We start from the raw sequence: 17,526 nt of genomic DNA on the forward strand, positions 1-17,526 counted from the left end.
TTCAAAGGTGGAAACTGACTTCTGGAAGTTATCTTCTGACCACCACATGCACCATGGCCCCTGTGTACAGACTCACTCTCTCCCCCTCCCTTTAGATAAGTAAACAAAAGGGGGATGGCTGAGCAAGTAATGCTCTTGGTGATCTTGCCTCCAGTGGGAGGAGGCAGGGGAGTGAGAGAAAAACAAGGAGAGGCCATGCTGCTTCCTCACGTACACGTGTGGGGGGCTCATCTCTGTAACGGCTCTCGGTACACGCTCTCCTAGGCCAGGCGGAAACCAAGAGGTTCAGCAATGTGCCTGAGATTCCACGAGACTCCCACTGAGTGACCAGGCTGATTGTCTCACTGTGCTCTACGCTGTGGGGGAAGGGATGGATTTGCTATTGCTGGTCAGGAGGGAAACTTGGGATGTAATTTAAGACTTGCAGACCTCATGCGATGACTGTATAGGCCGAGCCTTTTTGACCTGACTCTGCTGGAAATGACCTCGCAGCTGGACACTGAGTTAAGTCTACGGGGCGGTCAAGGCGGGCGGCCACTACCCTTGGACCGCGTCTGGACGACTCACCTTGTTGAGCAGGAACAGCAGGGCTTCCCGAAGGCAGTTGTGCCTCATGTAGAAGCTGATGATGGCCAGGTTGGTGCCATAGTTGTGCAGGTAGAAGAGACACTCTTGGTAGTAGGTGTTGTTCATGATCTTTCCGTCAGGAATTACCTCGAGGGAGAGGCTCTGGGTTCGAAGGGTGGCTTCCAGTTCCCTCAGGGTGGCAAAGTAATCGTCATCCTGCTGGCAGGAAAAGAGGATGTGAGAGAAAAGGTGGAGAGCACTGAGTCTGCGCAGCTGCTAGAAGTGAGGCCCACGTGCCTCTGTGGGAAGCCTGAGGGACACTTAACACATTTAACAGGGTGGAGGAAAAATACTCCGGTTTTAAGAGTAGAAAAATAGGTAGGACACAAAATTCTCTACAATAGGGTACAACTCAAGTTTCATTCAAAAGCATAAACCCAAGAAATTTATTTCCATTTTTGTTGTTTATTGAGACAGTCTTCCTGTGTTATCCCATTTGGCTTTGAACTCCAGGGCTTAAGAAGTTAAGAAGCGGTTCTCCCTCTTCCAACGCCCCCTCGGCCCCCCAGCTTCCAAGCAGTGTGGACTATAGGCGTGCATCAGTAGGCCTGCCTCTCAACAAATCTTATCACTCGATGGGCTTGGCAGTGTACACAAGGCTGAGATCTAGGATTCATGAGTTCAAGGCTGTTCTGGATTATACAAAATAAAGCCAGGCACCGGGAGATGGCTCAGTGGTCAGAGGGCTTGCTGTGTGGCTGTGGACCACAGCACCCATGTCAAAGATGGCCTACTGGTGTGCATTTATCACCCAGTGTTCAGATAGGCAGATTCTAGGGGCTAGGGGCTGACCGGAGAGTTAGTCTACTGGGAACGGTGAGTGCCAGGTTGAGGGACAGACCCTGTTTGGGAAGCAAAGGAAGTGGAGTGCGGCAAGATGGGTCTGCCCGTAAAGGCATCTGAAACCAGCCTGACCTTTGAACTTGATCCTGGGAGCTCACTGGTGGGAGGCAAGAACTGACTCTGCAAGTTGTCCTCTGACCTCCATGAGTGGACGGGCTCACACACATACACACACTCAAAACAAATGTAAAGAGTGATAGAAGAAGGCTGCTAACAGCAGCCTCTGGCCTCCACACATGCACATATAGGTGAGTACATATGCACACACACGCATACACTACAATACACTCAATGCACAAAATGAAAAAATGAGCAGCCACCCGCCCACCTAAATTGAATATTAAAACTAAGTAATCTGGGTATGTGATTTTGACTTTTTTGTACCTCTATAGTTTCTTTTAAAATATTGACTTTGGGTTACTTATCTAACCATATAGTCACTTATTTAACTACACATCACACACACACACACACACACACACACACACACACACACACACACACACACACACATACACACTAGCCTAGCAGCCTCTGAGCCCAGACACTATTAACTGAACTGAAGCCAGTCCTCTGCCTGGATTCTTACTGTTCCTAGCCTCTTACTGGACAGGGCACTATGCCTGCTTTGCTCTTACCAAGGACACGAGGGGCCTCACTGTGGACTCCAGGTATTCAACCACATCCTGGACTAGCCTGGAGCCATGACTCAATTGATTGAGGTCAAGGGGAGGCTTCAGGCAGCGACTGAACTTCTCCCGCGCAGCAGTGAGGTTCCCAGCTTTGAGGCAGGCCATGCCCCAGGCATGCCACGCCCCTGTGGCATCAAGCCCGGTCTTGGTAGAGACCTGGAGGAAAAATTGCTCCATCTGTGAGAAGGGTCTACCTTCAGGTCTAAGAGTCTTCCCAAGCCGTTCTGTTCCTTTGCCCCAACCACCGGGCCACCCTCCACGGGCTGTGATTCCCACACTGGCAAGCTGTTTGTGCCCTGGATGCGTCCATGATCCGGACAATGGAGAGCTGGCGAGGCCCGTTTCCAAGGCTGAGCAAAGGCCATTCGCGACAGTGGGGTAGGGTAGAAGGATGCTTTATCTTTGCCTCACCTCAACGCCCAGTTGGTAGTACTCAGCTTCCAGGAGCTGGTTCCTCAGTCTGGTTACTGCAGCTGGCTGCAAGATCTGGTCTAGAGACGGCACCTGGCGATAGGCAGCAGTGACTAGGATATGCAGGACGTCTACTTTGCTGATGTAACTGCAGGGAGAAAGAGGACACCGCAAATGAGGCCGGGCTGAGTTCTGGAGCAACCGTTGCTTGAAGGTTTTCTATTTCATCTTCAATGTTAACTGTGATCATGAGAACAGGTACTCCGAAGGTTCCAGAGTCAGACTCTTTTAACCCCACTTCAAACTTAATAGCTCTGAGACCTACCTCAACTCACTCATCTGTTAAGTGGATATAAAGCAGAAATTTTTAAGTATAAAATGAAATGTGTCAAATGAAGAGTTTCGGGTAGTGTCTGGAACTTGGGTAGCACTCACATTTTAGTTTATGTTTGAGTAGGGATGTCCTGGGTTTCTGTCTGAGACAAGGCCTCTATATTGAAGACTGGAGCTCACAAGTTACCCATTTGCTTTTGGCTCTTTGGAAACTTGCTTGGTTTCAAGAGGATATGGAACAAGAATCATTGACTCAGGCTGGAGAGATGGCTCACCAGTTAGAAACACTGGCTGCTTTTCCAGAGGACCTGGGTTTGGTTTTTAGCACCCACATGATGGCTCACATCCACCTGTAACTTCAGTTTCAGGGGACCTGACTCCATCTTCTGGATTCTGTACGCACCTGGCACACTTGTGGTACACATACACACACAGACCAAACATTCGTGCATATAAAATAAAAATAATTCTTCAGAAACAAAACACAACACCCAGTGACCCACATTCCTCGTCTGGACAGTGGAGCCGGCACCAGCAGAGGGTCCTTGGCCCCTTCTAGTCTGGGCTCCTGGACTCAGATTTTCTCTCCATGCCAAGAGTGGCCTTTCTTGTATCCCACTGACAATCTTACTCCTTACCCCTTTGGCAACCTTACTCCTGATACCTGAGGACTGGAAAAACCTTATCAATACAGAGCCCGGCGGGCTACACCATTCATTCTGCCAGATGTGGCAAGCTCACACCCACGGTTCCTGGGCTCTCTCTCAGAACTACAGCAGAAAACCTGTGGCTCCTGACTCGTCTGCTTAGCAGTTTTTTTTGATTCCACACCTTTAGTGATACTTAACCTGGTAGAGACAGGGTAGGAGAAAGGACAGTGTGCGAAATCAGATTCGAAGCCATACTTTAACTCTCCATTTGGAAAATGAAAACATTTGAACTAGATGATGTGTTTTTCGTTTGTTGGTTTTGAAATATATTCATTTTTATCTGTTTATCCATCAGAAGGGGGCATAGTTAAAAACACAATAATTTGGTTTGTAGGGTAATAGACAGCAGAGGAGAGTCCTCTCCCATGGATAAAATGACATGAAGTCATCATACGAAAGCATGTGAATGTAGGGTGAGGGAGAAAGAAGGTATGATTTCAAGTCAGTGCTGTAAATCGTCCGGGAATCCCACAACTGCTTGCAGGGGTGAGAACTCTGTTGGAGTGAGGGCTTCCTCGATCTCCGCCACCCATAGGGGCCCATGGGGTTAGCAGCCTTGTCTGAGGTTAGAGTGTTAAGAGGTGATGGAGCGGGCCTGTGCTCTGAGCTTGAGGGGGATATTTATGTTTCAAAGCACTCTCTGTCCCTGGCTCCCGGGTTGGGAACTGGTGCCAGCCTCACTTCATGAGTCATGTCTCTGGGCGGATAAGGAGGAATTAGGAGTTTTCATTGTCAGGTTAATGAATGGAGTCAAAGCAGGTTGCACAGGAATCTGAGGGAGAACAGCGGCCTGAGCACCAGTCACATCTTCCCTATTTCCACAGATGACTCACAATCCTACCATGAATCAGGAGCCCACTGCTTCCCCAATTTAAAAAAAAACAACACACTTCTTTCTTCTCGCGTGCGTGTTAGAGCATGCTGGCGCCACGGCATGTGTGTGGAGGGCACAGGGCGTGTGGGGGTCGGTGCTCTCCTTCCACCGTGTGGGTCCCAGGGATCAGCTTCAGGGAGTGAGGCGCGGCGGCCCCAAGATGTTTTTATAGACGCTTGATCCAGAAGTCCTAGAGGTCACAGTCAAGACTGGGGTGGAGTTCTGTGTAAGGTTAATCACTAAAAACCAGAGAGTTCCACAGACACAAAAGCTACTTCCCGCCAGGCGGTGGTGGTTCACGCCTTTAATCCCAGCACTTGGGAGTCAGAGGCAGGAGAATCTCTGTGAGTTCGAGGCCAGCCTGGTCTACAGAGTGAGATCCAGGACAGGCACCAAAACTACACAGAGAAACCATGTCTCAAAAAAACAAAAAACAACAACAAACAAACAAACAAAAAGCTACTTTCCTAAATGACTTTAATGACAATTTAATGACAAATTATCTAGTTAAGGTCCTTCCTTGCTTTGTGCAGGGAACCCATGTGCTGGCTAGTTTTACGTCAATTGGACAGAAGCTGGATTGATTTGGGAAGAGGGACTCTCAATTGAGAAAATGCCTCCAGAAGATGGGCCTAGACAAGTCTGTAGGGTATTTTCTTGATTAACGATTGATGTAGGTGGGCCCAGCTCCCTGGGGGAGGTGCCACTCCTGGACAGGTAGTCCTGGGTGGTATAAGAAAGGATGTGCAGTGCAGTGCAGTAAGCAGTGTTCCTCCATGGCCTCTGCTTCAGTTCCTGCCTCCAGGTTCCTGCCCTGACTCCCTTCTGGGATGGACTGTGATGTGGAACCGTATGCTGAATAAGCCCTTTCCTCCCAGAATTGCTTTTAGTCATGGTGTTTTGTCATAGTAACAGAACGCAGGTGAACACAATCTGTTTTTGAGGGCTCTGAAAAAGGAAAGGACACAGGCTGACAAAGGGCGAGGACAACCAGGTACTTACATTTCATTAACACCAAAATGTCTTGTTAGAGAGGATGGGAAGATGAAAAGTCATAGTAGGGTCAGAAGAGGAAGCCAGATAAAAACTGCCACCAGGTAAAAGAATGGAGGCTCACCTGGCGGCAGTGGCACTTGCCTTTAATCCCAGCACTCGGGAGGCAGAGCCAGGCGGATCTCTGTGAGTTCGAGGCCAGCCTGGTCTACAGAGCGAGATCCAGGACAGGCACCAAAGCTACACAGAGAAACCCTGTCTCGGAAAAGGAAAGAAATAAAGAAGGAAAGGAGGCTCATTCTTAAGTACCTGTCACAAAGAGCCAAGTCCTGGCTTTGGCCAGCCTTGACGAACATCATCTTGGCGCTGAACAGCAGCTGCTTCATGATGTCAATGAGCAGCCCTGCATCCAGCTCGGGGTTGGTGAGGCCCTTGGACAGCCGGCAGCAGTGCTCGATCAGCTGGTGCCCGCAGGCGATGCTGTCCCGGTGCAGGTGCAGGATGGCGATGCACAGGGAGGCGCTGGGGGCCTGCTCAGGGCAGGGAGGGAGAACAAGACAGTGAGAGCGCTGTTCAAAGGCAGCTGCATGGCAGAAACCACCATTCCCACTTCAAAAGGCTGGAGACCACTGCAGGAGGAAGCCGCACAGTCCACAGCAAAGCAGAAGCAGAGGCCAGCCACATTTCAGATGCTCAAGGTTTCATTGCCGGAGCTCTGGCTGTTAGGTTTTGTCACACCATGGGAAGGCGACAGCTATGTCTACGATTCCTACTTCTTTTTCTTTTTTTTAAAAAGATTTTATTTATTTATTATGTATATTATTCTGTCTGCACATATCCCTGCAGGCCAGAAGAGGGCACCAGATCTCATTACAGATGGTTGTGAGCCACCATGTGGTTGCTGGGAATTGAACTCAGGACCTTTGGAAGAGCAGTCAGTGCTCTTAACCTCTGAGCCATCTCTCCAGCCCCTACTTCTTTTTTTTTTGAGACATGGTCTCTCTACATAGCTATGGCTGTCCAGGAACTTACTTCCTACTTCCTGACAACATCCACAGGTGGCCTCCTTTTTCTGGTCTCCTGTCCCACAATTGCAATCATTCTTATTCTTATCAGTGGCTTAGATGACAGCAGTCAATCACTTAGCTGAAGTCACCGTTTCAAGTCCTGAACACGCTGCTGCCAGATCAATAACTCTAAAGCATTATCTGTGAAATTTCCTCGGTGACTATCAAATAGTCATTTCTTACCTTAGAATTCATAGTTTTATATATATATATAAATAGTCTTTCTCAATCTTACCATATTACCAATACTTCATCAATACTGTCTTCTGATGTCCTAATCATGCCCTGTGATTTTTGACTCAGTGCCTTGGCTCAGATATTTTAGTTTTGTTGTTGTTGTTGTTGTGTGTATGTGTTTGTGTTGTGGTTATACATTTGTGTGAAGGTGTGCATGCACTTGTGTGTGCATGTGTGTGTCAAGGCCAGAGGTTGATATTAGGTATCTTCCTGAATGGCTCTCCATCTTATTTTTTTTGGAGTCAGGGTCTCTCACTGAACCTGGAACTTGTTGATTCAGCTAGAACTTGCTAGGCAGGAAGCCCCAGGGTTCTGCCTGTCTTTGCCTCCTCAGGGCTAGGACTATATAGGCACATGATGTTGCACTTGTTTTTTTTTTTTTTTTTAATGTGGATGCTGGGGATCCAAACTCAGGTTCTCATGCTTGCATGGGAAGCACTTTACCATTGACTGGGCCATCTCCCCATTCCACACACAGCTCAGTTTGTGCCTACCTTCACCCCCTTGCAATTCCAAATTTCTGCTCCCCACATTCTTACCCCTCCTCCTGGTTTCTTCCTGTACATCTCCCGAGATGTTCCTCATCTGCTGCCTAGCTGGTTTACTTGTTGTAGCTCTCATATAATTGTATAATAAGCAAGCAAGGACCAGGCTGTGGTTAGAACCTCTGTATTCCCTGTTATACTGTCGGACATCATAAAGAACCTCAAGTGACCATCACATTTTATCGTCGTTACCTGCTCATAGTAAAATTCACTCCGAACCAGCTCGTTTTCTTCCTCATTCAGACTCAAGATCCATTCCACCTCAGCTGCTTTGGGGACTCTCACCACAGCTGAATATGGAGGGCTTTCATTCTTAGAGCTGTCTGAAACTAAGAAGAGAGCTGTCAATCACATGTTAGTCACTCGGTCATGCAGTCTGACAAGCTGGTGTGTGTCACAGCTAGATATCTCCCTGCTGTCTGAGGGTCCCTTTCTCTCTCCTTGGTCCCTTTTCTGTCCTTTTTAAAAGATTTATTTACTTGTTTGTTTGTGCGCCTGCAGGAATTTATATGTACCATGTGTGTGCTTGTACCCGCAGAGGCCAGAAGAGGGCATCAGATCTCCTGGAATTAAGAGTTACAGGCAGTTGAGTTACTCAGTTTGGGTGCTGGGAACCAAACCTGGGTCCTCTACAAGAACAGTAAATGTTCTTAACTGCTAAGACATTTTTCTAGCACCCTCCCCACTTCTCCTTTGTTTTCTTTAGGAGACACCATTAGCTACTTCAGGTCCTCTTCCCCAGGCATAGGTCTGGGATAAATGTCACAGTATTTGTGACATGACTGATGCTTCACCCAAGAAACCCTGAAAGACATGGCTCAACCGTTGGCTACTCCACAAACTAACCTGCTGTGGAAAGATATTGGCCAAGCTGCTAACAGTGATTATCTGAAGGTAAGAACAGAGAACTGGATGATAGGACAATGGAGGAGGGGAGCAGGGGTGCAGCAGATGGGGTAGCTTACTAAAGATAAGCACCAGATTCATTGGCCCTTGGCCTTCCTGGTGCTGGAAGCTAATGGGCCTTGATTAAGGTTAATGTGAAGAATGTCGAGGGAAACAGTGATAGAGAAGCTACCAAGTGGACTGAAGTGCCGTACGGCTGTCAGCTGAGGCCAGTGCAGTGACAAGGGAGCCAGCCCCTGCCCATACACAGAGCCGCAGAGAATGCCATCGGGCCTTACCTTCCGACTGGCACGGGCTCTCCTCTGGTGCACTAGAAACACAGAAAGAAAAACGAAATGCCTCAACCACTGCTTCTCCCCTTTGGCTTAGTGAACGACAGTGACATTTGCTCTATCGGTCACTGATCAGGGGGTCAATCATGCATTAACTCTTTCTCTCCCCTACTGGTCCCAAGCATCTCTTGCCCTGCTCTGTCCACTTTATCTCTTACATAGCCATTTCAATGTCCCCATCTCTCTGTGTCTGAGGGGGACCTCACCATTTTTTTTTTTTTTTTTCAGTAACTCTCTCTGACTTTGACTACCTAGCCTCTGCTTACCGCTAATAGCAAGAGTTCAAGAATTCAAAATCTGGTCCTATTCTGCTTCTGCTGAAGAATCCTTCAGAGGCTGCTCAGGTTGAAAGGACTCCACATTCACAGCTGAGGAGAAAGGCCCTTGAGACCTGCCCTGACTACCTCTTTAGCGATCTCCTTTCACCCATGACCTGTCCTCAAGCTGTGAAGGTCCCCTCGCTCCACCACCAGCTCTGGTCAGCTTCTATTGGTGCCACCAAGGATCAAGTTTAAAATGAGTACAAGGAACATGCTGGGCAACCCCAGTCCATGATGGCACTAGGGAGCAAGCCCAAGTCTTGTGCCAGTGTTTAGGTCTTCTGGATTCGGCTGCCAGCTTTAATATAGGGTTCGCTGATCAGAACCCCATCCTGTCACCTCCCTGCTCACAGCTCCTCAATTGGTCAATCTCTTCTCCTGGCTCTCTCTGCCTTTGATGTGTCTCTCTGACCTCTGGGCAGAAGGTTTCTTTTCCGTTCTGTTCCTTTTCAGGTTTCTTTCCTACCAACTCCTCATTCTCGAAGACTCATTTCCTGGGGTCCCCTCCAGGAAACTCTGCTGCCTATCTGGCCAATCTGTGTGTACAGTCACCACTGCACTTACCCAACCACTTTGTACTGTGTTTATTGGCTGTCTCTCTAGTAAAACGGGGGCTCCTTTAGGGTAGTTAACTACTGCAGAGTGACCGCTGGTCAAAGAATCCCCATCAATATTGACTGCTCACTTCCATCCCCGTAGGGACGGTGTTTGGGTAATCCCTTTCCTACACCTGACAGAGGAAGGCACAGCGTGGTATGTTAGGGTTTCAGGAACTGTACAATGTGTATGGCATGTCTTCCTTCCTGCGCAATCAATACTCATTATGGCAAATAATGGCCCACACTGCTAATGAGAAGAAAAAAATCTAGTTAAGTCTGCTAAATGAAATAAAACATGAGAATCTAAAGCAATATTGCTTTTTTTTGTATGGATGATTTCCCCCAGGTGCCCTAGGAGCCTTACACTTCACACTCTCATTGAGAAGTAGTAAAAAAATCCAAGTCAGAAAACATTGTCTTCATCTATCTGCCTTGCCAGAAGGAGGGACAGTTTCTGAAATGTATCTGGAGGCTAACCATATGTAAGAAAGTGTAAGGGCTTGTCTATGAGTCACAAGCCAAGACGATCACTCAGTTTAGAGCTGAAGCAAATGAGCCCAAACATTCAGTGGGTGTGGACGTGTCCCGAGTCCAACTGGAGCCAAATGGAGTAACCAGGAAACAGGAGAGGTGACCAAGTGAGATTGTGACCTCAGTGTGTTGAACAGCCAAAGACCAAAGTGTCTTGGTTTCAGAAAAACCAGCCTGTAAGAACTCGGAACACTTCCTTCTCATCCCTACTTCCCATCTAGAAGCTTCTCTGACAAGGTCATTCTGTAAGCATTTCACAGTACCGTTAACAATGCTGCCAGCGTGCATGTTAAAGAACATCTCTGTGAGTGTAACAGGTTCAATACACTGCTCAGTGGGAGTGCCAGGAGTGTAAGGGCCCTGGTGAGATGACAGGACACTCACTCTTTGTTGTAGTAACCGTAGCACTGGTCACACACGCGAGCAGGGTTTTCTCTGCAGCCGTCCACCACCATTTTCTTAGTGGAGCAGGAACCACACACTAGACGCCCGCAGCGGCGGCAGTGATGACGCCTGTTAAACTGAGGACAGCCAATGGAAGGAAAGGGGAGAGATGAAAGTGAGATTACTGCCCAGACATTTATACTTGGTTTTTGTCAACCACGGCTTATTAAGAATACCAGGCACTTGGGCTTTCACTGAAAATGAGCGCACTAGCCCTTGTCCTAGGAAAGGCCACGTTGAGGGGATTGGGGATTTAGCTTAGTGCACAAGGCCCTGGGTTTGATCCTCAATGCCTCCTCCTTCTGTTGGAGGCCAGCTCTGACCTGTGAAGGGTTCTTCGGGGTGGGGGTGGGGGAGAGAAGAATGAGGAAGTAGTAGGTAGAAATATAGATGGAGACGAGAAAGACAGAGACACAGGACAGCTTCGGGAGGGCCCAGGGTTGATATCCAGTCCTCTTGAGATTTATTCTAATGGGCTTTTTATACACTACCAAGGGGAGAGGCAAAAGACCACACCCATTCAAGATCAAAGCACAATGTACAGCCAGGTGTAGACTCTTCCAAACACCTGGTAACCACACCCTGGCCAAATCATCCCATTACACAGCCCTGCTGGGCAAAGCAAGCTCAGACTTTCTGACCTTAAGTAAGGCCTTACTGGGGAGCCTCTGTGGGTCCCCACACCCTTCCCCATACACACACAAGAAAAGGAAAACAAAACAAACAAAAGCCTCCCAAACTGAGGGACAAATGTTCCAAGTCCTGGGCAGTCTGCCGTCAACAGCTCCTGAGAAGGGTGGCTTCTGTGTGGAAGCAACATTTGGAGACATTCCAAAAAGCAACAGGGAAGGTGGGCATGGTGGCTCACTTCTATAATCCCACCACTTGGGAGGCTGAGGCAGGAGGATTGCTGAGAGTCTGAGGCCACCCTGGGCTACACAGTGAGTTCTAAGCCATCCTGAACTACAACAAAACCCAGGAGGGGACCCCGGAGTCCTGCTCTCTCGACCATTTAGCAAAATAACTGCTGAGCCCCTTCTGGATGTGGCCGTAGTGCAGGGGACTGGAGACTGGGGAAACGGGTGCTGAAACAGTGGCCGAAGCTGAGGCCTCCTAGGAGCTCACGGTCTGTGCGGACAGCGGAATCTTCACTGAAAACAGCTAATCTTCATTATTAACAGATTCCGCGTTTAGTAAGCCAAATACAAATTTAAAAATTCAGTAAGGAAGAAGAGCTATGCTTAGCCAGTGAGGACCATGCTTCTGTAGCTGATGACGGTAAAGTGAGGAGGCAGCCTTTACCAAGTGGTTTAGGACATTAAAAGTTTAGCCGGGCGGTGGTGGCGCACGCCTTTAATCCCAGCACTCGGGAGGCAGAGGCAGGAGGATCTCTGTGAGTTCGAGGCCACCCTGGGCTACCAAGTGAGTTCCAGGAAAGGCGCAAAGCTACACAGAGAAAGCCTGTCTCGAAAAACCAACCAACCAAACAAACAAAAAATAAATAAAAATAAAAGTTTAAAGCTTTATTATAGTTTTATTTATGTGTCTCTGTCTTTGTCTTTGTGTGTGTGTGTGTGTGTGAGGGGGTGAGCATGTGAGATTGGTGCCCAAAGAGGCTAGAAGAGGGCACATGATCCCCTAGAACTGGAGTTACAAGAAGTTGTGAGCTGCCTGGTTTAGGTGCTAGGAGCCGAATCTGTAAGAGCAGCAAGCATTCTTAACCACTGAGCCATCTCTCCAGCATCTATCTATCTGTCTGTCTATCTATCTATCTATCTATCTATCTATCTATCTATCTATCTATCTATACATCTATCTATCCAGTGTCTCTTGTAGCTCAGGCTGGCCCCAAACTCACTACATCACTGAGGGTGACCTTGAACTACTGATCCTCCAGCCTCTACCTCCTAAGTATGGGAGTTATAGATGTGGCTCATCACATCCATTTTAAGTGGTATTGGGACTGAACCTGGCTTTGTCTATGGTAGGCCATCACTCTACCAAGAGAGTTGCATACAGAGGCCCCTCCAACTATTTTTGTTTTTAAGGAAGTATTGCTTCATTTAATTTTTGGAGGTTGATAGTCATTCTGTACTCTTCTATAGATGAAGAGATACAGAGATTACATCACTACTGCTGACATCAGTGCTGAACTGATCCTCTAAATAGGCGCTGGTATTAACTGTGCTATCATATGCAATCCTATGTAGTTTTAACAGCTCCATGAGCCAACTCACACGTCATCCGTAGCTTACAATAGGCTTATGAGATAAAAATGTTTATAGTCACATTGCTATTAGGAAGCAGGAATTGAGTCTTCTTTCTTCAAGTTAGTATATATAACCCACTACCAGGTCACTGTCTTATTGTGAAAGACCTAGGAACTAAATACGAAATCTCCAAAGACATGGTGCCTCCTGCCTGTCTTTATTATCCAATGAGAATGTCAACGGTTTTATAATGTAAAGCTATTTGAGGATGCCTACCACATGAGTGGATCCTGAAAACACATTCAGGTCAGGTCAAAGGTAGATCCAGTCGTAGGTTTGGTTATCTGAAAACATCACGGTCCTCTTGGGGACAGGTGACCGTGAACTCAAGCTCACAACCTGGCACTTTGCTTTTCTTTCCCTGGAGTGCGGCTGAGGAGGGACACTGCTTACCATCGTGAAGTGCTCTCTGCAGCAGACCATACATGTACTCTCAGTCTCGTCTGGGACCCACTGATCCCTGGCAGGGGGTGCTTCTGGGGGCACAAACTCCAGCAGCGGCTGAGTCTGAGGGGAAGTCCTCTCCTTGGGGCTGGGGGAATGGACTAAGGCACTTCCTGGAGTAAGAAGTCAGAGAAAAAAATCTCCTAAGTGCAAGGAAAGACTGAATTTTACGATGTTATAAGGCTCTCCTGGAGTGATCGATCCAGGTGATAATCAGTGGCTGCTTGAGTCACAAAAGAGAGACAGGTGTCATTGTGTGTCCCCCACTGGAAATGTACAACAAAATCTATCAAATATGATTAATCAAAACCATTAAGCCTTGGGGGGGGGGGCAGTGACGGTTCAGGCGGTAAAAGGTGCTTGCTGACAAACCTGATGGCCTGAGTTTGATCCCTGGGAACCACACAGGCAGAAGGAGGGAGCTGACAAGTGCTATGGCATGTCATTTAATCATTTAACAATGAAAAGAAATGTAACTTACAAAATACTGAGCCCACATAGAGATAAGCCTTAGATCTAACTACCAGCGCACTCGAAACTTAGGGACACAGACCCTTATTGTCATAAAAGGAAGTCAGCAAAGTCTAGCATGTGGGCCAGGGTGGGTGGCGCACACCTGTGATCCCAGCACTTAGGAGACAGATGCAGACTGAACTCTGAGTGCGAGGCCAGCCTGGTCTACAGAGTGAGTTCCAGGATAGCCAGGGCTGCAAAGAGAAACCCTGTCTCAGAAAAAAAAAAAAAGAAAAAAGAAAAAAAAAAAAGAAAAAAGAAAAAAAAAAAAGAAATCCAGCACTTGGGATAAATGGCCTAGTTTCTTTCATAAAGAGGTGGGGCTGACTAATTAATTAAACAGATGTGAGATACTTTAGCCAAATGCCATGTGTGGATGTTATTTGGAACTGGATTTAGAATAAGAACAACTGTAAACAAACAAACAACAGTATGTGACAACTGAGGATATTTCAATGTCGACTAGATATTTGATAACAATCATTTTTAATTTGAGTTTAGGTCCAATAATAGCATTGTGGTTTGATTTTTTTAAAAGATTTTATTTCACATTATGTGTGTGTCTATGTGTGTGTATACACACATGTGAGTGCAGGTGCCTACAGAATCCAGAAGGGGGTGCTAACTCCCCTGCAGCTGGAGTTACCACCAGTTATGAGTCAGTTATTAGCAGCTCAGCCATCTCTCCAGCTCTCAATGGTTTATACTGTAAAAGCATTTGCCTTTTGGGAATTTATAACAGCATATTTGCAAGTGAAATAATGTATATCTGAGATCTATTTGAAAACAACCCATTAGAAGGATAGGCACACAGATGAAACAAGAACACACACACACACACACACACACACACACACACACACACACCCCAAAGCTGCTCCAGTTGCCTCACACAGATGCACAAAGCTGTTTAGATACCCAGAGTCTGGGCCCTCCCTTCAGGCCTACAGGTTATTGTGAAGCATGGCCAGGAAACGGCAGGGTTTTTGCTTTACGGTATCTAAGATTTCTTATTGTCTAGAAGAGCAATTTCAGCACCCGTAGAAACTGAAGAGAGCTGAAGACAGTGCTTCTTAGCAGTGCCCAGACTCCTGCTCTCCTCACTGTTTGGCAAAACAACTGCTGAGCCTTTTCTGAATAAGGGTCATCATGCAGCAGGCTGGGGACTGGGAAAGAAGGGTGCTGTGGAAAGGTGACAAAGCCTAGTTCAGGCCTCCAAGGAGCTTGTCCTTGCTGTTGTACAGACAACAGAAGTTTCATGAGGGCTAACTATACCTAATCCTCATCAGTAACAGATTCCATATTTATAATGTTTCTGGTCACTAAATGTGCAACCTCAGAATCAATACTCTTGTGCTGGCTGGTTCTGTCAACTCGGCGCAAACTAGAGTCACATGGGAAGAGAGGCCCTCAATTGAAGAACTGCCTCCATTAGACTGCCTGTGGGCATGTCTGTAGGGTCTTTTCGGGATTAATGATGTGTGTGTGTGTGTGTGTGTGTGTGTGTGTGTGTGTGTGTGTGTGTGTGCGCGCGCGTGCAGTCCAGCCCACTGTGCCACCCTTGGGCATATGGTCCCGGACTGTATCAGAGAGCAAGCTGAGTAGGCCATGGGAAGCAAGCCAGTAAGCAGTGTTCCTCCATGGTCTCTGCTTCAGTTCCTGGTCTAACTTCCTTCAGTGATGACCTGTTACCTGGAAGTGTAAGGTAAAGGAAACCCCTTCCTTCCTTCTCAAGCTGCTTTTGGTATTTTATGGTAGTCTCAGAAGCAAACGAAGACAACTCAAAATCAATACTCCCTCAGCGTTTATAGCTACTTGTGGGCATGTCTGGACTGGAGAGAGTTTTCAAGTCACCCAACATTCAGGTTCTCAGTAGAGGCTGACTAAGGTGACATTCTTTCCTCTTGTCTCAGCTCTCACGTGGCGGTGAGAAGATTATGGAAATAGTGTGGGGGGGGGCAGGGTAGGACTGGGCGAGCAACTCTGGTTCCATATAGATGGACAGATTTTGAATTCCGACCTGGGTACTTGTTAGCGAGGCAAGTCACTTCTGAGCCTCTTTTGTGAGACAAAGAATGCAGAATCTTCTAGGATGAGTTACTTTGTTAGATTTTAATAAGATAATCTATGTAAGGTGTGTGTGTGTGTGTGTGTGTGTGTGTGTGTGTGTGTGTGTGTGTGTATACATGCCCATATATAGAGTTTCCTCCTCTTGGAGCAATAGCTCAGGACTCACTGATACAGACTTTTATAGACACATTGTCACAGATAATGAGTCAGCTGTATGCTGAATGTACTGGGAAATTTAAAAGGTGGAGTAAATTATAAAAAAAAAGAAGAAGAAGAATTTCTTAAGTGGGAATGGAGAAAGAGCGAAAGAATGAGGCGGTCAGAATAAGACGTTCTTACCAGGAGCAGCAGCAGCAGAGAACTCAGCTGATGATGATCTAGACAGGGTCTCAGAATCTGAAGTTTGGTGGACAAGTTCCTGGAGGTGAGTCACAGAATCTGTGGAAAGAGAAAGAGTGGGTCTACCACAAGCATCTTTATTCCCATGCTACACATTTAGTGCAAGTCTCTTTCGACTTTGTTGATTGTGGCATCATGATTATATTAAATATAAACAGTCTGGTAAAAGAACTTCTAAGCTGGCTGGGCGCTGGTGGCACACGCCTTTAATCTCAGCACTTGGGAGGCAGAGGCAGGCGGATCTCTGTGAGTTTGAGGACAGCCTGGGCTACAAAGCCAGATCCAGGATAGTCAGGGCTACAAAGAAAAACCCTGTCTTAAAAAAAAATCAAAACCAAAACCAAAGCCAAAAAAAGAACAAACAAAAACCCTTCTAAGCCAAAGATGTATGCTTTTTAAATTCCACAAAAAGCAAACAAAACTATCAAGCCAAGTTTGAGGCACACGTGACAACGGAGCAGATTTTTCAATAAATTTAAAAATGCCCAGAGAGTGGAAGACACTTAAATAAATGATGCCCCTGGGGGATAGGAAGGTGGCCAGGAGCATCATCTAGTTTTTTCTTCTTCATTCTAGAAGAAGTTGAATCAGCTCCCAGACAACTGATGTCTGCTGTGACCCTGGAAATGAAGCATACCCCACTAATGAAAACGATAGCACTTAGGAGCCCACTGTCAAAGCCAGACCAATTTTTCCAGCAACGTCTGGTTTTCCACCCTTTTGTGTTATCATGCATAGTGTTTGAGCCTTCTCCTCAGATCCAGATCTTGCCTAAATATCAAAGAGCTGTAGCTCCCTTTCAGTCAATAAGGAGAGAAGACTGAACCCAAGGGTAGTGTAGCATTTCTTCTGAAGTGAAGAACTGCTGTCTAGCACGCAGCCGGTCACCTGATCGCTTTTCCCTCAGAGGGTACGGGAGGTCCAGGGCTTTCCCTGCATATCTGGAGAGCAAGGAGTCAACCTCGTCCAGGGTGAAGCTGCTCTCCTGTCCGGCCAGCAGCTGGTGCAGAGTCTGCACGGCCACGGTGGCCCAGTCCACCTTCATGTTCATCAGCAGTTGCTCCAGCATGAGCAGGGGGCTGGAGGACAAATGGGCGCAGCTGGCTCGGTGCTGTTCAGGCAGAGTCAGGAGAACCTGTGTGCAGGGTGGAGCGAAGAAAACAGCACACAATTTCAGGAGAGGCCTGCTTGCAGGGAAGTCAAAGGGTTACAGAGACTGAGCCCTATTGCGGCCCCGGCCCCGCTAGCGGTCGTTTGGGAAGCAAGGTTGAACGTCTGAGTCCTCTGGGTGACGTGTCCTAGGACCTTTACCTGGACAAGCGGTTGCTAATCTTTTTCTGTAAGGGGTAAGAGAGTAAATACGTTA

At 47.3% G+C, this 17,526-nt stretch overlaps 1 protein-coding gene across 12 annotated transcripts in view; it reads right to left on the bottom strand.

The window, feature by feature from the left end:
• The window catches only part of Zfyve26 (zinc finger FYVE-type containing 26), a 65,901-nt gene that overhangs the window by 12,687 nt on the left and 35,688 nt on the right, over positions 1 to 17,526 (bottom strand). For 6 of the 12 annotated variants that reach the window (XM_076550945.1, XM_076550939.1, XM_076550936.1 and 3 more), the window contains exons 26-35: positions 17,049 to 17,295; positions 16,101 to 16,199; positions 13,128 to 13,291; positions 10,405 to 10,541; positions 8,517 to 8,548; positions 7,525 to 7,673; positions 5,793 to 6,013; positions 2,574 to 2,721; positions 2,109 to 2,318; positions 568 to 786 (exon numbers count right to left, since the gene is read on the bottom strand). In XM_076550945.1, coding sequence (XP_076407060.1) covers positions 568 to 786; positions 2,109 to 2,318; positions 2,574 to 2,721; positions 5,793 to 6,013; positions 7,525 to 7,673; positions 8,517 to 8,548; positions 10,405 to 10,541; positions 13,128 to 13,291; positions 16,101 to 16,199; positions 17,049 to 17,295 — 1,626 coding nt within the window. The remainder of the gene's footprint in view (positions 1 to 567; positions 787 to 2,108; positions 2,319 to 2,573; positions 2,722 to 5,792; positions 6,014 to 7,524; positions 7,674 to 8,516; positions 8,549 to 10,404; positions 10,542 to 13,127; positions 13,292 to 16,100; positions 16,200 to 17,048; positions 17,296 to 17,526) is intronic. The other 6 variants (XM_076550948.1, XM_076550947.1, XM_076550943.1 and 3 more) reach the window with 3 other exon arrangements.

The sequence above is a fragment of the Peromyscus maniculatus genome, chromosome 14 (assembly GCF_049852395.1).
Source record: "Peromyscus maniculatus bairdii isolate BWxNUB_F1_BW_parent chromosome 14, HU_Pman_BW_mat_3.1, whole genome shotgun sequence".
NCBI lineage: Eukaryota > Metazoa > Chordata > Mammalia > Rodentia > Cricetidae > Peromyscus > Peromyscus maniculatus.